General features: G+C 39.2%; 1 protein-coding gene across 1 annotated transcript; it reads left to right on the top strand.

Moving 5' to 3' along the window:
- The first annotated feature begins 4,092 nt into the window (after nt 1-4,092).
- LOC137169517 (apolipoprotein B-100-like) lies at nt 4,093-20,114 on the top strand. The gene is made up of 28 exons (XM_067572747.1): nt 4,093-4,282; nt 4,453-4,482; nt 4,738-4,850; nt 4,966-5,111; nt 5,227-5,374; nt 5,532-5,684; nt 5,959-6,083; nt 6,203-6,288; nt 6,395-6,839; nt 6,957-7,071; nt 7,523-7,669; nt 7,754-7,965; nt 8,101-8,296; nt 8,390-8,569; nt 8,682-8,885; nt 9,003-9,170; nt 9,334-9,539; nt 9,718-9,900; nt 9,986-10,116; nt 10,219-10,429; nt 10,518-10,690; nt 11,157-11,317; nt 11,403-11,512; nt 11,602-11,975; nt 12,127-18,141; nt 18,233-18,344; nt 18,551-18,737; nt 18,846-20,114. Exons 1-28 carry the CDS (start codon nt 4,228-4,230, stop codon nt 19,827-19,829), a joined length of 11,370 nt encoding a protein of 3,789 aa, XP_067428848.1. The 5' UTR covers nt 4,093-4,227; the 3' UTR covers nt 19,830-20,114.
- The last annotated feature ends 5,193 nt before the right edge of the window (nt 20,115-25,307 follow it).

A 25,307-nucleotide genomic window follows, 5' to 3' on the forward strand; every position in this document is an offset into this window, starting at 1 on the left:
TCTGTAAATGTCTGATTTCCTTATTCATGTTTTTCAGAATTCACAACCAGTTAGTCTTTTACCCAAGTTAGTGTTTTAACACATTTTGCATGAATTTCACTAATTTTTTTTTTTTTAAAGCTCAGAGCTTCAGAGTTACCCTGATTAATTTTCTCTGGGAAGTTAACAATTTGATTTGCAAGGCATTGGGGAATTCAAGGTAACATGAGACTGGCCAGTGATGTAAAAAACTTAATTTGCAAAATTTTGAAAAATTAAAACTTAATAGAAATGTGGGCAAAATTTGCTTGGAAACTCCATAGTGATTTGCCGAAAGTGATATAGTGGTGGGACGGGAAGTTTAGTGTTTATGTGCTGTTAATAAATTTCTGTAGAGGAGTTGATCATTGCTACAGTCTATTATGTAGTTGTTATGTAGTAGTACAATATATGTTCACTGTAAAAACATTCTTTCAAGCAGTCAGCTGTTTTACCTTACAACAGCTGGTTTAACAGGAACATCTTGTACATTACATATTAAAAGTTATGTTCTAGATTATATCAAATGCTTTCATCACTAAGGACAAAAGAGACAGAAATAAAAATAAAACATTTAGAGCCACTGATTGATGCAATTAAAAGGTTTTCTGTTTCCATATCTTTGTCAGCCTTTGTAGTGGAAGATGGACTGAGCAGTAGAAATTAAATGTATTTTGTTCATGTACAGTTACTTTGCACTTGACCACATACAGTATGTTATATGGGCTACAGAACTGTCCTTTTCAGGTTCTTGTTCCTCCTCTGTTGTGGTCAGAGGATCCAATCAAGGGAACTGCTATTAACTGAACCATTCGAACAATCTATGTTTTTATGCCATGTATAACATGTCAAAAATATACTGTCAATATACCTATTAAAGCCATGCATCCTCTGAATGCCCTGGGTCTCTAGTTTGTGGTTGTAAAGTTTCATCAGGCTGTGATTATCCTAGAGGTCTCAATAGGTCATTTTATACAGTGAGGTCAAGTTTCAATAAATGATCTCACTACAATGAAATGGCTACTATAGGGACTAACATCATCACACATGAATATAATTGGGCTCATTTAATCCACAAGAGTCTGAGCTTTCCAGTCACACCAAATTAATTAAATTCCAAGACTGTTTGAGGACCCCAGTATGCAGAAATATTCAAATACACCATTTTTGGAATAAGCAAAAATAACACATTTATACTGCATGCAAAAAACTGCATGGTTTTTGCCCAAAACTGCATGGGACTAGCATTAAGTGGGCATGTCTGTCAAGGGCTGACTTGTGGGTGACCTTAGAACCCCTTTTCATTCAGATATCTTGAAGTGAGAGGCCAAGGGACATCTTTAAAAATGGCTTTGCCAGTTTTTCCCTCGCCAAAATTTAGCGTAATTTTGGAGTGTTATTCAGCTCCCTTTGCGACAAGCTAGCATGACACGGTTGGTACCAATGGATTCCTTAGGTCACCTAGTTTCACATGATACCAAATATCTTCACTGTATCTGAAAACTGAGCCTACAGCCTCTGAAAGCCAGTAATGTCAACCGGCATCCTCGGGGAGTGGAAGAGGTTAAAAGTATCCAGACTGATTCTTATGTTTTCATTATGTAGCAGTCATTGTTTGTATCTCTTGCCAGTCATTATCTCAGCTCCTTCTTGTTTCCTCTTTGGCTTAATATCACCTTCCTTCGAGATGGATATACATCTTTAAATCAGACTCTTAAATTGTTTGATATTGTTGTTATTAGGAAAAAATATAACATCTTTTATCCCAGGGAGGTGGGATTTTCTTAGATACAGGAGGAATACAATTAATTGTTAATTAATTAAATTTTTTACATTTATTGCCTCTCACGTAGCCTGTTGCCCTTTCAGGATAGAGCAAGCAAGAATAGATCACTGATCATTGTTTTTATGTCCATATAGTGGTGTAAACTGAGATTTGTATGTCAAACTCCAATCATCCAAACATAAAAAATGGGTTAATGAATAATAAAACTAATGCTGTTTGATATGATGAGCCCTCTTAGATTAGATATTGACACCTTTCACAACTACCAGGCTCATCAGAAACTGATTATTTTCTCTAAAGCAATCACATCAGCCTCTGTCAGATTCACCAGGGTCCTGTCTGTTGATAAGAGGTTTGTTACGATTGAACATTTGAAGGTTTGCACAGTGACAAAAATGATTTCTCACCATTTGTGAAGTGAAAAGGTATGATGCATTTATGTTTATCTTTATTTATTTATCTTGTTTATGTCGCTTTGGATAAAATGCAAAATGAAATTGTAACATTGTAACAACTGATAGTGTTATAAACCAGGAGTATCCTTCATATAGCCCATGAAAACTTGGTTTCAAATCTCAAGTTTTTCTCAATAACATTGAATATTCATGACTAAATAAATAACATCAAAGTTTAAGTTCGGGAAAAAAAAATCTAAATCTTCTCTTATCATTTATTAAGAGGTTAACATTTAAAACGTCAGCTAATCTGCTTCATCAGGATTGGATGGGTGTGGTTTAATCAGTTTTGACTGATATGTTACCAAGTGGCTCTGCAACATGAGCAAACAATCCACAATTGTCAGCACATTTGGATTCAAATGTTGCTAGCTCTTGATCAGTGCACATAAGTACATGACATCACCTTTTTCCAACTGAGCCCTGCCCACTTGATAGCAGGGAGAAAGTTGCAGACGAAACAAATAAACATATACATACAACAAATCTCAGAAAACAACCAAAACCCATGCAACTTTGGCAGAAAATGTGATGTTCTTGTAGGACGATATCATTCAAAGTAAGAATATGATAAAATATTGAGAAAATATGTTTGTTTATGTTTAAAGTTTTGTAATATTTTGGTGAAGTTTTATATATATTACAGATATCTCTGCAACAACTATGCCTCAAAATGATTTCACTACACCTTTGGTGTGGCCCACTATGTGTCATGATAAGATTATTTTTATCCAAAAAAGATAACCAGTTGAGAGAATGTTAAACATAATTTAATGTAAAAGTGCAAAAGATCATGTCACAGCGGACAGAGACTGTAGTCCAATGCCACTTTGACAAGATGCTTGATAACAACCTGTTCAAGTTCAGTGTTACAACTCCTTATCAATGGCATGGGGGCAAAACCTCACAGTTTCTAGCTTGTACTTTTGAATAAGCATTTCAACTGTATGATTATGCAATATATACTTCTCAACTTGACACACCAATTAAAGTTGAGAGACTAAGTGGCATCATTTTGATTGTTTCTCTTTAATCAGTTTCAGTACTTTGTCAAAAAAAAAAGAAACTTTAAATATTTTATATATTTAATCTTAGCTGTTGATTATTAAGAAGTATATTTAATATTGAGATGAATTATAGATTTACAGTACCAGTCAAAAGTTTGGACACACCCTCCCAATCACTTAAATGAGAAAGTGTGTCCAGACCTTTGACTGGCACTGTTTATTTAAATATATGATTTATATAGAAAAATGTAAAGCAATTCATACAAAAAATGAAAAACAAAATCTTCTGACATAGTGGTCAATTTACTATGTACTGTTATGTGTTCAGAGTTTGCAGATGCAGTTTTGACATAAACTTATACAAGGGCATCTTTTGTATTCACGATGATGAGACATTTGGAAAGGAAGTATTAAGAAACTCAACAATTCTAAATTCATTTGTCACCTAAGCTTAAACAGGATATTCCTTGTATCATATTACAATTTGATATTGCAACCACTCAGACCAGTTAAAGTCTGTGATTAAATCATCAGTAACTCAGTGACAAAAAGACAGGATTCTTCATATTTGTTCAGATTTATTATAAATCAGGATTGCTCTATGCTCAATCTAATGACTTAAACTCTGGAATGATACCCATCAGTAGTGATGTGGAGTATGTGAATTGCACTTCTGGTTATTTGTAACTTCTAATTATCTTCCACTGAACGCTACTTGAATGGGTTCACAAATATTAACTTATTTATACCTGGCAATCATATTCATGGAAGGCTTTATGGAACTAGTTGCCTTTGTCCCTCCACACATACATATGAAGTGAACTTTGGAGCTGAGACAGTACTGTATGTAATACCCACCTCCCCTTCATATGGAACACCTTTGCTATAAAAAGCCTATGGAGAGGTTAAGGTCTCAGTCTCACCTGAGTACTCACAACGAGAGAGTTTCAGCGAGCCCATCATGGGGGACTCAAAGCTTTGTCTTTTCATACTCCTAATCACTCTTGCCTTGGCTTGTAAGTATATTTTAATTACCATCATGCTGCTTTTGATTAGGGATACCATGAATATGATAATAATTAAAGCAAACAAATTGAAGTGAACACTGAACTCTCTTTGGAGTAAAATAATTTACTTGCAGGAGGAAACAAAGTTTTGCATTTAACTTTCTTTATTTCTTTTACAGATGCACAGACGGAGCATGTATCCTGCCTGCGTAAGTTCAATATTTTAATATTACACAACCTGTATGCAATGTAAATGTTAGTAACCGCAACTGTTAAAGAAATTGACAATCAACAATAGTTTTTAAAAGTCCAGACTTAAACTGAACTTTGGTGCCAGCACACACAGTATAGTATTTTTCCCAACATTTTGCAAATGAATACTACATGACTGCATTGCATTGTCTCACCGTTCTTGTAGTATAGAGAACTCTAATTTAAAAAAAAAACATTATCTTCTCTATTAGTAAACCAAAGGTACAAAGCCTACCACAAGTATGAATACTTGTACGAAGCTGAGTCCTTGAACGCCGTCAATGGTGCTTCACATCTCAAGAATGGACCTAAGGCCACTTGCAAGGTATAGTACATGCCACTCTCTTGACAGCTAAATTTCACCATTCTACGTTATAATCTATGTTTTTCTTCCTACACTATATGTGGCAAGGAAAATCTAAAATCATCTTTTGAAACAGGTTGAAATTGAAGTACCCCAGGCTTGTAGTTTCAACATCCACACCACTGGCTGTAGCCTGAGTGAGGTGGTCAACATAGACACAGAGGGCAACCCTATGTTCAGTCCTGCACCCGGCTCTGATGCCTTTGCTGCTGAAATGGAGAGGTATAGTTTCCCATTAAGTGACATATCCAGTTTTATGAACATGCGTATATACAGTATTATGCAATGGAACATATTTACAAAATGACTTTATGGAAAATAATCCCTACTTTCTTAGATATCCTCTGAAGGTTGTAGTTGAGGGTATGTATGATGTGAAATTGTACCCTGAGGACGGTGAGACAACAACCATCCTGAACATCAAAAGGGGTATCATCTCTGGCCTGGCTGTGCCTCTGCTGGAAGAAGACAAGAACAAGAACATGGTAAGTCTTTTACTTATCACTGTATGCTTACAAATGTAGACTTACATATTTTTTAATCAAACACTTCTTCCTCATATGAGAACTGCTTCCCCAAACACAATGAAAAGAATGCAATGGTATTGAAATGATATCAATATTTCTGTTCACACCATTTCAGCCCACTATCCACGGCATGTGCAAAACCCATTACTCCATCAATGCTAGAGAGGACATTGCAACTGACATCAGTCTCAGCAGAGATCTGTCCACATGTGACAAATTTGTCCCAATGAGAGATCACACCAGCCCCTTGGCGCTCATCTCTGGCATGGTAAGACATCCAAGCAACACGTGGGTGCATCTGGTTTAAAATTTTCATGACATTCTGCCTAATAGACAATACTGCTAGAACTGATGTGAGCAAATTCACTGACTCAAAATCCAATGAAAATTGTATCAAAGTACTAGTTCTACTTGACTGGCATGTAACCTATCTTCAGTGCAGTGTAAAACCAAAGCACAACAGTATCCTTAGCATCCACATTGTTGTTCAAATCATTGGATAAGAATCATGCAGTTTAGCTTGATTTTTTGTCTACTTTCAGCACTACCCTCTTGCCCAGCTGGTCAGAAGCTCCCAGACCTGCAACTACAAGTTTGACAATGAGAAGAAACACATGACCTCTGGATCCTGCACAGAGAACCACATCCTCATTCCCTTCTCACACAAGTAAGTCCAACCTTACATTGCACTCTGTACCATGCTCCATTATGTAAGTGTACTGATATTTGATGTGTCTTATCCAAGTGTTCTACATTACTTTTTAACCAAGTGTTTTCTTCCTACAGGGGAGAGTATGGTATTACCAACATTGGAAAGCAAGAACTGACCCTGGTTCAGGTTTCTCCTCACAACGACAGAGTCTTTGACCGAAGTAAGTCCATGGTTTAATTTGTGTTGTTTTAATTTATGGTTCATTGTTGAAATTGTCACTAAAGATAAATTTAACTCACTTCTACAATGCTGCTTGTGTATCACAGGTGACATTGCTCTGGGTCTTCATATGGAGGCTGTCGAGGACAAGTCTGTTGTCCAGGATAAAGCTGCATGTCTGGATCTCCTGAGAGAACTGGCCACTCTGCCTGAGACCGAAGGTGAGAGGAGGGCCCACCTCTTCCACAAGCTTGTCACCATGGTCCGCGGAATGAAGACTGAGACCCTGAGCCCTGCTATTCCTGAGGCTCTTGCAGTGTCCCGTGTCCTGACCTACCAGGTTCTGGCCCAGTGTGGAACCCCTGAGTGCAGCAGTGCCATCATGCAGATCCTCAGGACCTTTGACAGCTCGTCACTTGAGGTTGATGCCGCTGTTTTTGCTATGGGACTTGTGTCCAATCCCTCTGCCCTACTGATCAATGACATGCTTGAGATGGCCAAATACAAGATCAGCAAGCCCATCATGTATGCCCTGAGCAATGTTGTCAAGAGGTGAGTGAAGTTAACCAGACTTTAATCAAGGTAGAGGATTAGCTGGATGTTTCAGCGGATGTTTTTAAAATCAGATATTCAGGCTTGGAATTTCATTATCAATTTTCTCTATAACAGGTTTTACAAAACTGAAGGAAAACTGATCCCTGAGATTTACTCTGTTGCTGAGTTCATGGCAGCCCAGTTGGGTGACTGTTCTGGTCACAAAGACAACACTTTTATGACATTGAGGGTAGGTATCTAAAAAAACAAAAATTGTCACAATATTATCTGTGGAATTACTGCATACATGCGCAATAAATCATTTGGTAGATTATCAGATGCATTTGAATTACATATTTTTTTAGTTATGTATTTACAAAAACCTCTGTGGTTTTCTCTTCAATTTTTGATTTAAAAAAAACAAAAACTGAACATAGACCTACAGAATGGCATTGTGAAATAACACTGCCACTGCCAAAAAAGGAAAAAAATTAATGAGGTAGAAAATTATGCTAAATGGAGAGTACCATAAATTATATTAAAAGACAGGACAAACATTAACATTTGAAAGGTTTTCACATTGAATAAAAGATGCTAACTTTAGTCAAAACCTGACCACCACTGGATGTCCCCAAAAGCATGTCTGAATTTACATTCTGCTCAATGAAGAGAATGATTTTTTTTGTTTGTTTTGATTCTAGGTTATTGGAAACATGGCCCCAGCTGTTGTGCCTGCTAGTCCTGCACTCAGAGCTGCAGTGATCCAATGTGTGAACCAACCTGCAGCTTCCCTTGCTGTGCAGCAGGCTGCCATCCAAGTATACAGGCTGACTCCCGTCCCTGAAGAGGCAAGTCAAATTCATTGGTTTGACAGATTATTGTAATATTTATATCTACTGTAGGCTCATTTTATTGATCTCTTTTGGTCACAGGGCAGAGAGGTTCTCATGCAGGTACTCTTGGACAGCGCTAGCCCCATGCAAAAGCGTATTGCTGCATATCTGGTACTTATGAAGGACCCCCAGCCAAGTGAACTGGCTCAGCTGACCAATGCCTTGCCCACTGAGCAGGATAAACAAGTCATGAGCTTTGTGATCTCCCACATTACCAACATCTTGTCTTCAACTGAGCCTGAGACCCAAGAGTAAGTGAAGAGTTGATGCAGGTTTATATTTATATTAATGTTTACATTTGTGTTTTCACATACTTGGTGAGTAGATTTTCCAATTTGACCACTATCATTGGAATAACTATGATATTTTTTCTTTCTTTCATAAAGACTGAGGCAGAAGATTCGTGATGCCCTGCAGGGTAATGAGATTGGTCCCATCATGGACCCCACCAAGTTCTCTCGCAACTACAAGATCGGATCTATGGAGGGCAACATGATCTTTGAGGGTACCAGTTACCTGCCCAAGGAAGTCATGCTTGAAATGACTCTTAAGGCATTTGGCTATGACATTGACATGATGGAGGTAAACAGTTTGAGCTATTTTAATACAAATCATGGTTGAGGTTGTCTTTCAGTAAGTTCAGTTGTGACTATGAAATTTTTGTCACCTTTACAGGTCGGTATGGAGGGCAAAGGATTTGAACCAACTGTTGATGCCCTGTTTGGAGAGAATGGATTCTTCCCTGACACTGCCCTCAAGACAATGTACTTTGTTGCTGACAACATGCCACTCAGAGTCAATGAGATCCTGCAGAACATGCTGCCAGCTATGAAGAAGTACAAGATGGAGAGACAGGTACTCAGAGCAATCCGTTTGGTTAATCAGACTGAAAACAACTGTACTCATCATGTGTAATTTTTACACATGAAGGGGATACTTTTGTAATAGTGTGCACACCTCTGTTTAGGCTTCCCAGAACCTTATGAGGGAAATCGGACGCAACCTCAACAAACTGGTAACAGAACTGAAGAGCACACAGTCTCCAGAGGCAATGGTGTATATGAGACTCTTAGGAAATGAGCTTGGATATCTGAGGACCAATGAAATGGAGGAGATGGCTTATTCTGCTGCTATGATGATTGACAGCATGTTCAAGATGTTCCCTACAGATGTAAGTTAAAGCAGTTATTTTCAGTAAATATAGCTAACAGAATTAATTATTTATTTGTTATTTCCATGCTTATCATTTAAATTTCAATTGTGTTTTATGTGTTTTTATCTGTCAAAGCTAATGAAGGAACTGATGACTAAGGCTGACAATACGATCTTTGCCCACTACATCTTCATGGATAATGAATTCTTTCTGCCTACTGTCACTGGTGTGCCTCTGAGGATTGCATTGTCTGGTACATTCACCCCTGGTATCAAGGGTGGACTTAAGATTGCTCGTGACATGGTAATTGTCTTTAAAATTATCTTTATATATATATACATATACATATACATACATATATATATATATATACACACACACATATACATATAAGTTTACTGTCAAATACAATTTTAACATCACATAGAATAATCACAACTGACTTTCCTCTTATGTCTCCATACAGAGCGAAGTTGCCTTCATGCCCTCTGCTGGCATTGAGTTTGCAACTCAGGTTGGCTCCCACATCCCTGAATATGTCAATTCTGGATTAGAGATACACACCAACATTTTCCATGAGAGTGGGCTCAGTGCCAAGATCTCCATGGAACGTGACCAAGTCAAGCTGACCATCCCTGCTCCAAAGAGCTCTACCAAGCTCATCAAAATGACGTAAGCCTAAGCAGGACTTCTTGACTGCTATCACTTAAATTCCAAGACCTGTCAGAAACACAGAAAGTAAGGGTTCAACAGGCACTAAGAAGATAATGTACAATTCACTATGCACTTCTGGTTTCAAGGCAACTTTTAGCTAAAGTAAAGTTTCTATCCTTTAAACTTTCATACATAGAAATACCCTGGTGGCAGTGACTGGATCAGAGGTGAGGACCATCCCCCCTATGCTGAAGGATGAGGTTGACGTTAGTGAGTGCACTCCCTTCTTCGCTGGAATGAAATACTGCACTGCTCTGAAGTACACTGATGCTTTCTCTCAAGAGACAGCCCCCTACTTCCCCTTCACCGGAGACAGCAAGTGAGTAAGACTCTGAACCATCAGCAAATGATTGTGTCTCAAACTATCTTACTAAGAAATCTGGCTCTTTATTAACTCTTAATAGATTTGCTGTGGAGCTCCACCCTACTGGTGAAGTCGCTGAGTACACAGCCACTGTTGCCTATGAGCTCCTCAGGGAAGGAGAAGAAGGCAGGCAGAAGGTTGACTCTGTGAAGTTTGTTCTGAGGGCTGAAGGTAATGTACAATATTTAAAAATCTTTCAACCTCATCACTGGCTCAATCTAGAGAGGTTTAATGGAGTTAAGTAATATTACTGCACTGGTTGGTCAACAATAGGTGCAGAACCCACAGAAGCCAGAGCAATCATGAAATATAACAGAAGGAAGAATGTCATCACAGCCGACTTCCAGATCCCTGACTATGATGTGGAGGCTGGATTCAGACTGGGCGTTGTTGATGGGAACACCAAGGGCAAAGGAACTCACTCCATCTCTCTTGACCTTATTAACAAGAACATCCCTCAGCTCTCCCTGGTTGGCCGTGCCAAGTAAGAAATTAACCATGTATCCTGACCAAATAATATAAATGTCACCCTTATGATTGAGATTATGCTGACTCACTGGTAAATCTTTCAGTCTGAAGGCCATGAGGGAAGGTATGCTGCAAGTCCAACTTCTGGTCCCCTCAATCAACACTGATGCCACTGTCACAGCTAACCTGAAGCGTGAAGAAGAATTGGAATTGCAGCTTAAGAGTGAAATCAAGGTCATGGATGCCACATCTGAGCAGAAAATTGCAATGAAATATGGTAATGTAATTTTCCAGTTACTCAATTTTCAGATTACTTAACAATTCATTTAATAGTTACTTACTTCTTAGATAGGTGCATATTTTTTTAAATTCCTAAACCTGAGTCACAGTAGCTGGTGATAATGCTGATTCTAAATGTTGTTAGACAATTTGGGACCCAAAGGTAGCACTATATAACTCTGTGGTAAAAAAAAAAAATCACATGACATTGTTGATCATATAAAGGCAACTTGGTTTTAGAGCAATCAGCAAGACAGAATTAAGATTTTGATTACATCTGTTAGAGCTTACACAGACTGCAGCCATCAAACCAAAATACATTTTGGTTGCAAACCTGCCATTTTACCTGGGAGAAAATGCCAAAATCAATTTTGTTTAGAGTAAGTTTCCCCCTAACTCTTAACCTGGGTTTTTAAAGGATATTTCCACATGTCTTATGATTTCATTGTTCTCTATTGTTGCAGATGGCCTCAAGGTTGAGGTTCAGTTCAAGTCTGATGTGAATGCTGAGACAACCATCTTGCCAAATGCTGTTATGTTTAAGAAGTACGGCAACCAACTTCTTGATGCACCAGTGGGGCAGACTGACATGAAAGTCCGTCACATCTTTAAGGAGTTTGTGGAGGTATGAATCTTTGATTTAATAATTAATCTGATTTTCATGGGTAAAATGTGAAGCAAGCATAAAACAAGGATTATCTGTTTCTTAGGCGGCAAACAACTACATGGACAAGTATGGTGCTGATATCCCTTACATTCAGAACTTCAGAGTACCTGATATGCCTGAGATTTCCCTGCCAGAGACACTGTTCCTGAATGCGTAAGTGTACACAAGTTCATGGCAATTGTTTAAATGATCTGATTTTATTCCCAAAACATTTATGCATTTGGCTTCTGTCTTTTTAACAGCGAGACAAAGGCTGTCTACTACTTCAACAATGAGCGACTCACCATTACTATCCCTCTCCCTCTTGGAGGAAAGTCAACAGAAGAGCTCAACTTCCCACCCGCTTTGACCACACCTTATGTGACTCTACCCCAGTTTGGACTGGAGATCATGTCCATAGAGATTCCAATCCCAGAGCTTTTTGTCCCCGAGAGCCTTACTCTGTCTGTTCCTCTTTTTGGCAAAGCTGAGGTTTCAACATTGATGAAAAGCAACCTATACGACATGGAGGCCTCAATGGCTGCCGGCAAAGATGTTGCGGAAATACCTAGCTACTCTGCTAAGTTTAATGTGAAAGGAACCTCCCCACTTGACATCCTCTCAGTTAAGATTGAAGGTATTTCATAGTAAATATCATTCATGAATTTAGAAATTGTCACATTATTGTCTTTAACTAACAGTTATAAGGATGTACTATTACTATTGTAATATAATCCCACTATCGTTGCAATGATCAGTTATCTTTTCTTCTTGTGTGTTTTATTTAGGCTCTGGAATGTTGGCCACCGCTGAATCCATCAAGGCCCACTTGAAAAGCTCTTTGGCCCATAAATTTATTGAAGCCAGTATTAGTATTGTTGAAGATGCAACCATCACTGACAAAATCAATTTGAGATCAAGCAGCAAGATTGAAGCCACAAGCCCTTTTGGTCTCAATATTGCACTGGAGCACACTGGTATGGCTGGAGTCAACACTGAAGAAATCTCTGCCGACAGCAACTTTGAGGGAATGTTCAACGCTGGACCCCTCTATGGCAAGACCATTTCAACCCAGTCATTTACCATCCTCCCATTCAGGCCAGAAGCAAAGATCGATTCTTCTGTTCAGTTTGACTCTACAATTGTTAAGGCCCAGAACACAATTGCAGCAACCCTTGTCAATGGCGAATTCTCAGTTGTGTTCAACACCAATGCCTTTGAAGACACCTTGACCCATGTTGTTGACCTTTCCTTCAAAGACAGCAAGCTCTCACTGAAATGTGATGCTAATGCCCTTGCTCTTGGTATGAAGATCCACAACCAGGCTGAAGCCTCTGCTGGTGCTAGCGAAGTTGTCCTGAGAATGGAGACAAATGCAGACCATTCTGAAAACCGTGTTTACTCTCTGCTGACTGCCTCTCTTGATGTCAATGGTCTGGCTGTAAACAGTGATGCCACTGTGAAGCTCCTTGAGAATGAGGGTACTCACAAGATAACTCTGAAAATGAACAAGGATGGTTTGACCACAAGTGGAACAACCACCCTCCAGAGCCCCCTGTCCCTGGAAAACACCTTCAGTGCTGGGCTTGATGCTTCAAGAGCTACTCTATCCATTACCAACAAGGTTGCAATGCGTGACATCAAGGTTGATAATGCCAACACTCTGATCATTACTCTCTCTAGCCTTGACTTCAACTCAAAGGCTGAAGCCACCGTTAGTGAATATGCTTCTTACACTCATGATATCACCATCGACCTGAAACCCTACACTGCTTCTGCAAATGTTAATAATAACCTGAAACTTCTGGCTGCCAATTTCATGAATGAGGCTCAGCTGCAGGCAGAGCTTTACAAGATGGACCTGACTGGAAGCATGAAAGCCACCTATGAGGAGGAAGAGATCAAGCACACCTATCAGGTTAACTATGCTGATATGACTGCCAACGCAAAGTGCAGCACCACTGGAAAACTCTTTGGAACGCATATGAACCACAACACTGAGCTTGAAATTATTGGTCTTGCTGCCAGGATCACCAATGATGCCCGCTTCAACTCACAGCCAATGCGCTTTGACCACACCATCCGTTGCAGCATTGTTCCCTTTGATTTCAACCTTGATGCCATCTTCAATGCTGACGGAGACGTGACCATGTATGGAAAGCACAGTGCCCAGCTCTATGGCAAGTTCCTCCTCAAAGCACAACCCCTGGCTCTTGCTAGCTCACATGAATGCAGGGCATCTGTGACCCAGCAGTTTGATAATGGTTTTTCCCTTGAGACAGTGATTGACAACAACTGGGATACTGTTCTGTCACTCCAAGAGCAGAAGACCAATTTTAGAATGAAGTCTAAAATGAATAAGCACATCTTCAGTCAAGACATGAGTGTTTACAACACTGCTGAAAGAACTGGAATGGAAATTTCTGGCACCATCCTCACAAACATTGTCAACAAAGACTCGAGAGAGAACCAAGAATTCACCATCTCTGGCTTTCTCAAATATGACAAGAGTACAAGTAGTCATATAATTCAGTTCCCTCTAATTGAAGATCTTTCCGTTGTTTTAGAAAGCATCAAGGTTTGTGTTGTACAGTTTGCAGAGGCACTGCACGATTACATTAACAATGCAGAGATAAGGGCTAAGCTTGAGGCTTTTCCTCAATATGTAGGCGACTTTGTTGCTCAATTGAATATAGAAGGCAAACTCATCCAGCTGAAACAGCACTTAAATGATTTTAGCCAAAAGTATGTCATCTCCATAGATGATGTAGAGGCCTCTTTGAGGAATCTGAAGGTTTCTGTTGAGAAACTGCTGGCTGATCTGACTGTTTACATCCAACACTTTGCTGGTATGATGAAGGACATTTTTGTTAGCGGCAACCTCCCTGAGACCTTAATTCAGAATATCCAGCAGCAGCTGAATGTCATAAATGAGGAGTATGGTATCAAGTCTAGGGTTCTGTCTGTGATTGATACCATAAGGGAGATGATAGGGCAGATTGACCTGGAAAAGCTGAAGGGCAGCAGCATTGCATTCCTGTATGATATCGATGCAAAGTATGAAATCAGAGCTAAACTACAGACAATAATGAGTGGTTTGAAACAAATAATTGAAAACTTTGACATGCAGAAATTTGCTGCAGAGCTGAAAAGGTACATTTCATCCATTAATGTCAAAGCTCACATCGAGGAAATAATGAGTCATATTCCCACAGAGATTTTCAGTGAGATGACAGATTATGTTAGGGAACTGGTGCAGGATTTTGACATTGTTGGTAGAATCAACACATTTGATGCCAAGATGAGAATGCTGATTGTACAGTTTGAGGTTGACAAGAAGGTTCAAACCATCCTGGAAAAAGTTGTAGAGCTCATCAAGCAATTCCGAATTGAGGAAACCATCAGGGCTGTAGCCAAATTAGTGAAGGACACAGACATCCCCACCAAATTCACGAAAGCCTTCCAGGGTGCTATCAACTACATGAAAGCAACTGAGATTGGGGAAATAATTACACAGCTGAATGTATATCTTGGCATTATTGAACAGAAACTGAATTCATTTGATTACAATGACTTTTTGGATTATACCAATCAAATGGTCGCTAATGTGAATGAACTCATCAGGTCTCTTGAAATCCCCCAGAAACTTGAGGCAACAAGAGATTTTGCCAACTTTGTCTTTTCCTCTATTAGGGGATCTTTGGAACAACTGAGAGAAATCAAAATTGCAGAAATTATGAAAACTGTGAAGGATATTATTGACAATGTCATGTTTAATAATCTAAAGGGATTGGTTGAAAATATAAAGCAGGAAATTACAAAACTGGATTTGAGCGCTGAAATGACCTCTTATCTGCAGTTGGTAAGCAAGTCCTATGCTAAGTTCATAATCATCATCACTGATATATTTACCAATATGGTTGAGATGATAAAGAGGGTCACACCAGAGCAAAAGATCATCAGTGAGATTCAGCAGATCATTGACGGGCTCATTACTGGGCTGAAAAAAACTGAGTTGAACACACCATCATTCACCATCCTCCTCACTGATCTTGTTGTGCCTCCCATGAGGATCAGCATCGATAAGCTTCAACAGTTTGAAATCCCAACACAGCTGGACATCCCTGAGTTCACCATCTTAGGCTTCCATACAGTGCAAGCCAGTACCATCTCAACTGATGACATTAAACAGAGAATCATTGACTTAATTGATTTAATTCTCAACATTGAGGTGAAACTGTTTGAGATTGGTGCTTCATTTGGGGACCTGACTATGACCTACCTTCCTGCCCTGCCTGAGTTTTCACTTCCTGAGATTACTGTACGTGAGTTCTCTTTCCCCACTCTGCCTCCTTTTCCAGCAGAGAAACTCGTTAAGACTCTCCAACTCCCAACATTTAATATGCCAGTCATTCCTAGTGAGATCAGGATTCCAGGATTTGGTAAACTGAGTTTTGAGATAAAAGTCAACTCCCCCATCTACACTATTAGGAATGCTGCTGAGGTCCAGCGTTCTCTTGATGTGGATGATACTTCACAGCTGACAGCTTTTCTGACTTCTCAAGGGACATCTCTCAGCTTTGAAAGCCTTAACTTCAACCTGGATTCCACTGCTCGCATTGCTGTTCCCACGGGGGGTCGTGTGATTGCTGCTGAAACCTTTAAATTCACCCATGCTTTCCTTGCAGTGGACCACCATGTATCTGTGACATTCTATGACTTTTCAGCCCAGGCCTCAGCCAAGACCATAGTAAAGGCCACCACAGCAGCTTACAATGCTGAGCTTTTAAATGAAGCTTTCTTAGCTACCCAGGGTGGTTTATCTACCACAATTGACACTTCCTATAAACATGCGCTCAACCTCCCCGCCATTGCCCTCACTGGTGAGACATCTGTGACTCAAAAAGTAATGGCCCGCCAGGAAGGTACTACTATTACAATAACTGTTGGAAATCAGGGCACTACCACCTTCAACTCTCATGACAGCACCCACAAGAGTGATCTGCAAGTCATGGTCAATCCGAGTACAGTCAAGTTTACTTTCATTAGCGACACTGATACATTCCTTCTGAAGATGAAACAGACCTTGAGTGCTGACTTTGTCATCTTCAGCTATTTTAAGTTTGATGTTCGCTCTGAAGCAGAAGGTCCTGCCATCAAAAACAGCCTTCTAGTGGGATCGATAAATGCCAACCTTCAAGACATGAAGCTTGAGTTGAGGGCAACCCATAGCACAGATTTAATTGGTATTGTTAATGGAGTCCTCTACAATACAATCAATATTGCTGTTTGTCCCACTGAGGTTGTGTTCAGCTTTCAGAATAAGGGAAACACCAAGTTCAATTTCAATGATGCTTTTACTGCCAAAATGGATCTGCAGAATGATTACTCTGCAACCTTCAGGCCCGACATACAACATATGAACACTGTAGCTCTGGCCCGTCTCAATCAGCACAAACTGTTCTTGAACTTCACTGTAGAGAACAATGAGAGAGAGGCTGCCATCATTACTGCTGTAGAAGGAGCTGCAAACCTTGATTTCCTGACCAGGCCCATCAGCATTCCTGAGATTGATATTCCATTTGTTGACTTCCATACCCCGGCCATTAGTGAACTTGATTTGTATGACCAAACTGGGCTGAAAAACATTTTGACTACCACTGAACAAACTGTTGATGTGGATGCTAAGATTGTTTACCAAAAAAACCAAGCTGCCCCCCTTGTTGATATAATGGGTCTGATCAACATTCCCCCTATGGGTAACCTGATCACAGAACTGTCTTTCAAGTCTGCTATCATTAATCTAAATGTCAATGCTGGACTGTATGCTGAGGATGATCTTGTATTCCGTATGGGAGCTACCACCACCTCTGTATTTGAGGGCCTTAAAGCCAAACTTGATGGTACCACCAGTCTGACCACCAAGAGAGGAATCAAATTGGCCAATTCCCTGTCCCTGGAAAATAGTCACATTGAAGGCACTCATGACAGCACAGTCAGTACGAGCACTGAAACTTTTGAAACTGCCGTCTCTGTGACTACTGTTGCAAAGATTGCCCTGCCCATACTCAACCTGGAAGCAAACCAAAATCTGGTTGCAGACACCAAAACCAAAGCAAATGCTATCTCCACCATGAGAATGAGGGGTGATTTCAACATCCCTGTTATCAATGCTATTGGAAAGGCAGAGGCAGACCACAGTCTGAAGCTGGAGGGAACCTTTGAGGATGTTTCCATGGAGTCATCCACTAAGGCAAACATGGATGGCACAGTGCTTGAAGACTATCTAGTTTTGGGAATCCTGGATAATGAGGTTAATCTGTACCTGAATAATGACGGTCTACGCTCCACCTCCAAGATCATTGCTGATGCCAAACTTAACCATGCCACCACCAAAGTCATCAGCATGGATATAAATGAGAATCTTGCTGTTGAAGCCTCCATGAGCCGTGTATATGCAGTGCTGAAGTATACTGGCAACAACGAAGCAAACCTGTTCAATTTCAACACCAAGGGGAAGCATGTGGCCCAGGCTACCATTGATCTTGCACCAACATCCTTGACTGCTGATATTGAGATTGATATGTCTCAGCCAAGCGATCTGGGTGATCTCACCTTCTATGAGAAAACTGTTGCTGAAGTGACAGCTGCCAAGCAGAAGATCTCTATCAATACCAAGTTTGTCAGCCAACTGTACACCACAAACCTGGTAGCAGAAGTGGAGGGCAATGCCCCTGTCTTCAAAGTCACCTATAAGTCCTCTGCGACCTCTGCTCTCTACTTCTTGAATTATGACCTGGACTGTAAGTTATTTTTTCTTTGAATAAAACACTTTTATATGTTAAATAAAAAGCACAATAATACATGTTAACTAAGGTCAATGTGCTTCAACAGCTGCCATTACCATTAACTGTGAACAAGCTGGAGTAAGCCTGACTGGGACAGGGGTTTTCACCCATGCTGATCTGACCATGGACATTCAACATGTTTTTTCCCATACTTTGAGGTAACACTTTAAACAAGCATTACATATTATTTTGGGGGATTTGTTGTAATTTGACTAGTTACAGGTCACACACACATACATATTTACTTATATTTCAAGAACAGACAATATATCATGTATATTCATGTATTCCCTGTAAAATAGTTGTGTTTTTATGGGTTAAATTGCCTTCTTTACCAAAGTGACAAATTCCTGTGTCTCTACAGTGACTCCCGTGCCACCCTGAATGTGGATATCACCAGCCCTTCCTTCACAGATGTTAACTTGCGTTATGCTGCCCGCAAAGATGGAATCAGTGCTACAATTTCTATCCCCTCTACTGGCTTCCTGGGTCTTCAGCTCCATGGCAGGGTCCCATCTCAGATGAATGCAAGGCTTTATGGCCGTTATGCTGTAAGAATATCTCATATAAAATCTCATATTGCTATTGCATTTGCAAACTTAAAATGATCAAGAGTTTTACATCTCATTTTATCCTTTTTTAAAATGTTTTTTTAACAGTCTGATCCTGGGAAGGATGTTGATATCTTTACCATGAGAGCTTCTGCCAAGGATGCTGATAAAATAAATCTGAAGTTGTTCTTCAACATGGATGCCCCTGACATCATGCTTAGCGGACTACAGGAAAGGCTTCCTGCTGTCACCTCATGCTTGTCTAGCTTTGCTGAGAAATACCAGCTCTTCAGATATGCTGCTCAGCTGAAGATTATTATTATTGACTATATTGAGGAGGCCCACAATATTGCAAAGAACCATAGCCCACATCTGAGCCAGGTGTCTATCCTCTTTAGAAACACTGTTGTTCAGTACCAGAAGACTGTTCAGGTCTTCCTAGATGCTGCCATCAAGGTGCTGAGGGAGACCCAGGTCAAACTGCCTGGCTCTGAAGAAATGATCTCTCTTATTGAGGTGGTCAATAAGATGACTGTTAGCATTACTACTATGGTACAAAAGGCAAACCACATGGTGGCTGTTAATGTTGAATATGCTTTCAATGCTGTGTTTGACATGATCAGTAAAATTCACGTCACAATGCACATTGGTGATGTCATGGCTGGAGCCAAAATAATAGACCAGATTAGGGACAGGATAAAGACAGTGTCTAATTCTGTTGTGGATCTTTTTAAACACTTTGAGAGTGTAGACATGGTTCTGGAGAACCTGGGTGACACCCTGAAATTCTTTGTTGACAAAGCTCAGGACTTTGTTGACAACACCCTGAAGTCCGATGTCCTTGATGCCATTGCTGTCTACATGAATGCTTTCTATGACAAATACATAAACTTGATGAAAACAATCACCAAGTATGCAAACATAGCTGTAGACATTGAGACTATAAATGGCGCCATTAATTACATTCTGGATATTGTCAGATCTGTAGTGAATCAATTTAACCACACCGTTACTGACCTTCTACAGCAGGCTCCTGCTCACTACAGGTCTTATGTAAAAGTTCAGGGTAAAAGGCTTGAGATTAATCTTTGATTCCACCTCCACTAGTAAAATAGGAGATCAAAATGCTAGAGTATTACCTAAACATAAAGGTGTGAGTGTTCAAAACATGTTAAGCTTTATTTACAAAATGTATTTAAAATGAATATAAAGTACCCTGTTCAGCTTTGTTTAAAAATAGATGGAAAAAGCAGTGGATGAGTAACAAAGGTATTACATGTAACAACGGCACATATAAACCTGTATATCACATATGTGTTGCAAATTTTCTGTCTTTGTGTTTGATAGTCATGTGAAATAAACCATGTTTATTGAATAGCATTGTGCAGCAGTCTTTTTATTTTCTTCATTCAATGCCACTACCCTAATTGCTTCAGCTTGATCATTGTCAGCCAGTTTTGGATTTCTTATGTCTGTAAACCACAAAGTATGAATGCATGAACTGTTAATACAAGTTAAATGAGTGCAAAGCTCCACTTTTTTAATTCATCCAAGATGTAGTATTATTATTGTCTTATCTGTAACAGACATTTCAAATGCAAAGTGTCCCACAAGTTAAGAAATTGCCACTGATTCAAATATAACTGTCAATGTACTATATGTCTCAAACGTAAAAAAAAAAAAAAAAAAGGACTACATCACACTTTGGAGCTTGGTACACCATAATCATTTAAAAATAAAGTTATAATCTAATTGAGCATCATTAAACAGGGTGGCGTCTTCTCCTTTGCTCATCAACAAAAAGATCCAGCATAAGGTTGACCAGAAGGTGTTAGCTATATACTTATCGTTGACTAAGGTTTCTCTCTATGAAGTCAAATTTTATTGATTGCCAAGTGACATACAGATTGGTGAGGGAAGGAGAGACATTGTACATATGTCACTGCACATGAGTTTCATATTTTTTCAGCTTCTATGCTATTTGTAAAATTTGGTTTTGCTGTTTTAGAATATTAAGTAGCATGCTGTATATTTATTTTGAGGTACAATGTTGTAAAATACAGTGTGTTAACTACTTTAAGATATTCTTATTGGTATCACAATAAAAATTATATTTCATGCTAATATTATAATTATATGGACTCCAATAAAACAGAAAAGCAGAGCATGACCTCTTGTCTGAAACTCTAGAGATGAGACACGTTCTCTTCACTTAATGAGATATATGAACAAGCCTGCAGATGCACAAATGCAGTGTCTTACAGCTACCAGAGGGGGTCACTGGAACATTTTCCTCATTAACTATCATGCTACTATTACATAACTGTTACTTTGTCAGAATAGACACGCTGATGAATCAGTCAGTATCAGGCATAGACTTGTACAGAAGACTTTATGTTTTTGGTGGGCTGGGGCAAATCACTATGTCTAATGTGGATACCTGTGTTGTGGGCCTGTAGTTTTATGAAGGCACAGCCTAATGTTCATTACTCATTTTCATTGTTGCATGACATTTTGTAGAACCCTAATTTGGTCATCAGGAATGCTTGTACTATGGCAGTAAAGATATCATGTACTGTATGTTGATTGTCAGTAGATTTGGTTCATCATACAACTTAATTTTCCCAAACCCTACAAGCTACTTTAGGGCCAACCACCTATGAAAAGAATACATTCCAAATTAATATGACATATAAATTAATGGGTAACATAAAATTATATATTGTATATATATTATTATTTTATATCAATATTTGAACCTGATTGGATCCTCAGTACATTCAGCTGACGGCCTTTGGTGACCTTCTCTTGGCTAAAGTTTTTTTTTAAATGCCCTTATTAAGATGATTACTGTTTTCTTGAGCAAGTGTTTGTTTTCCAGCTGACCTTACCTCAAATACCATGTTTTATTTACTTCAACAGAGTCTTAATAAATATATAAATAATAATATATAATCCTTTTTTTAACATAATATTAAATTATTATGAAAAAATAGGCAAGCCTTGTTCAGCTGGACCCCTGATTGAGCCTTTGGGGAATATTGTCAGAAACTGAAACCTTTGATCCATGACTGTATCTCCTTAACAGTACTGGAAGATGTTATCAAGTAGTTCCTGAAGCTCCAAGAAGATACCAATCAGTGAGATGTAGGGCAATGTTTTCATTGAGCCGCCCTCTGCCTCAAAGCAAGTGAAGTGTAATCGAAGGTGCACTTGGAATAACAGTTTCCATGTACAGTTTCAAGACAAACAATTCCAAACCTTTTTCTGCTGTGCTATTATGTAAGACACCTACTGCATGCCAGCTCTTCTGATGTAATACTTTGCAATAAATGAAAACCTAGCAAACAACAGCCAGCCTCAACAGGTATGATGACTTTTGACAGCTCAAGATGCTAGGCCAACTAATATTGATTCATTACTAATTGCAATTTATGTCTTAAGTATTTCTGTTGGCCAACTACAGACATGTTCAAACATATGCTGTGTGTCATGTGTGCAGAATGGCTAGAGTACATTGTATACCCAAGCATTACAATTATTTATAAGTTGACAGGGACCAGCAACTAAGGTAACTCAACAACATGCCCATCTGGCTTTGCTTTGCACCACCGGCTGCACACCCTGATCTGGTGTTGGGGTGGCTGCCCTGAGTGCTAGCGCATTCTCACAGTTCAGCCTCAATTTTTCCATAATTTCAAAACCTTTATTATTAATAATGTGCATAAAAGTTATTCTAGCTTTTCAAAAGCTGAAGCAAGGACCATTCCTCACATTTGGAAAGTATACTATCTCAAAACTGAAACACATTTCTTTAATAGTAAAGTAATGTATTTTAGCACTTTGAGGAACTCACTTACACCTAAAACAATTGGAAGAATAATGGGAGAACTCCCTATCTTAAATTTGTCACAACAATCCCTTCAAAAACTTGCCTTGCCTTGCCATACACACTCTTAGAAATAAAGGTGCTGACTAGAACGATATAGGGCTCTTTGGCGTGGTTCCCAGTACAACTTTTTCATAAAGGTTCCACCTGAAACCCTTTCAGAGGGCTCTACCTAGACCCCAACATAGAGGGTTATAACTTGAACTGCCTATGACATGTTCCACAGAGAACCCTTCTGTGGTGTAATGGTTTCACCCAGAACCCTCACTGGGGTTTCTATCCAGAACCTTTTCACCTTCTAAGAGTTTCATCCAAAACCCACACAGGGAGTTCCACCAAGAGCCCTTTCATATTTCAAGAGTTTCACCTAGAACTCTCTTGTCTTCTGAGGGTTCTATGAAAAAACATATTGTATTCTACAGATAAGGCAAAAAGTTATTGAATCCCATATATTGTTTATTGTGGACATCCATCATTCTATGTTACAATTACCAATGTTTACAATGTTGACATTTTTAAAGAGAAAAAATCTAAAAATCTTGGAACAATGATGGATAAAGAAAGGAGACTCTCTGAGGATAAGCTATCAGAACAGGAGAGGCCGTGTAGGTCCCGAGGGGAACAGGTCAGTGAGCATAGGACCAGTGGAATCAGCAACAAGACAGTTAGAGCACAAGCCAGGCACATCAGGCTGTCCTCAGCAGGTGAAATTCATGTAATCTCCAGCAATAGTGACATAGCAGAGAGGGAAGAGAAAAAAAGATAGTTAGTAGCATCGATCCAAGATACACTTACCACAGGGTGAGTAATCTACAAACAACAAAGTAATGCATGGTCCAATGAGAGCAATCTGAGTATGGGCACATAATAATGGTGACAGTGGAACAGATTGAATAAGTCTGTCCTCCAACTCCTGTACTAAGAGCCTCCACTGGCACACAATCAGGTGAAAGTGAGGGAACATTGATAATTCATTATCAATGTTTAACTCACTAGAAAAGGCCTTTGAGTAATCACCCAAACCTTCTTCTTCAAGCCACTGGCACACATATTTTTTGTCCAGGTTGTATGACAAAAAAAAAACAAGAAAGAAATTCTAGCATTAAAATAGTCCACCTTTTACCATAAAAGTCCTTAGCTAGAGTCAAGCTTGCTGAAATAAGATATTAGATTTAGCTTACCTTGATTATCTGAAGTATCTTCTGTCACTTCAATCCAGCTTCTAGTATCAATTCATATACAGGTGATCACACAGTGTGTGAACAGTAATCACTACTGATATGTCACTCCTGTTTTGTAGAGAAAGGCAGACCATGTAGTGCAATCTGTCGGGAAACCAGCTCTCAGCTCCCACATACTAACTCCAAAAGGGCAGCCAGCTCCCAGACCCCACACACCAAACCTTGCCTGGGAGACCGGGTTTCAATTCCCAGCTCCAAAACCCTCCACACTGTAGCCCTCCCACCATCCATAATAAAGGAAAAATAGATACGCAGAGTCAACTACCCACTTTCCAGAAACAAAATAAATTTTTTCTTTTTTTTTGGCTCATGAGCTCCTCCCTCCAGAGGTTGTAGTTAAAATGGTCAAAACAAAACTAACATGGTGGCTCAGTAGGTGAGAGCACAGCAGTGCTATTTTGAAGACTGAGGGTTCAAGACATGATCTTCCCACCAGAGAGCACATCATGCAGCTATATTATATATATGCACTATATTCTTAGCCACTCTTTATAAAAGCACCACTTAAGTGTTGTACATCATGAATTAGAAATTACATATTAAAAAAACAATATCAAAAAAGATCTTAACATAGTGTCTGTTCAATATAGGTACGCAATTAACTATTGTATGGCATGAAATGATGGTAAAATGCATTGATGAAGGGGATTCCAGATACATGTACATTTAAAAATACTATTTGAAACATGGGTAAACATTTGAATATTTTTGGGTGAGGATCTTCTCATACCCATGCTTTCAACAATCCTTGAAGAATTCTTTCTTCCAAAAAGGTTCTTTGGATCAAAAGGATCTTACTGTAACTCAAAGTCTTACAAAGAATCCTTGTAGAGCTCTTTCTTCGAAAAAGGGTTTTTCAGAAGCAAATGGTTCGGGGTAGAACCTCAGCCCTTCAAGAAGAACCCTTTAGGAACCCTTACTTCTAAGAGTGTAACTTCTGCCAATGCAAACTGCAGAATGCTACAATACATCAAGATTAACTTCTTGTGTTATCAATTCTTTAAAAACACTGCCCTGATTGGGATGGAGCTCTTGAGATTACGCGTCCATGGGGCTATATAATAGACCTGTTTCACAGCAGACATTTCAACTCGTCACAGTAGGAAAAGCACATGTGTTACTAATAACATTACGACATTAACAAAATGTCAGAAAATGGTGAAAAACGTTGATCACTGTTTCCCAAAGCCCAAGATGACATCCTCAAATGTCACAACCAACAGTCCACAACCCAAAGATACTCAGTTTCCTGTCATAGAGGACTAAAGAAACCAGAAAATATTCACATTTAAGAAGCTGGAACAAGAGAATTTATAAGTTTTCTTCTTAAAAAATTTCCAAAAGATGAATCAACTATCAAATTTGTTGGCAGTTGGTTAATTGGCAACTAATCAATTAAATTATTTATCATTGCTGCTCTAGGCATTGGCCTACCTAAAC

The sequence above is a fragment of the Thunnus thynnus genome, chromosome 18 (genome assembly GCF_963924715.1).
Source record: "Thunnus thynnus chromosome 18, fThuThy2.1, whole genome shotgun sequence".
Classification (NCBI taxonomy): Eukaryota; Metazoa; Chordata; class Actinopteri; order Scombriformes; family Scombridae; genus Thunnus; species Thunnus thynnus.

Bases quoted from the DNA above. Each gene is read 5' to 3' on its own strand.
- LOC137169517 (XM_067572747.1), top strand. From the start codon at position 4,228: ATGGGGGACTCAAAGCTTTGTCTTTTCATACTCCTAATCACTCTTGCC. The intron at 9,540-9,717 runs GTAAGCCTAAGC...TTTCATACATAG, and splicing joins ACCAAGCTCATCAAAATGAC to AAATACCCTGGTGGCAGTGA. The intron at 10,691-11,156 runs GTAATGTAATTT...CTATTGTTGCAG, and splicing joins GAAAATTGCAATGAAATATG to ATGGCCTCAAGGTTGAGGTT.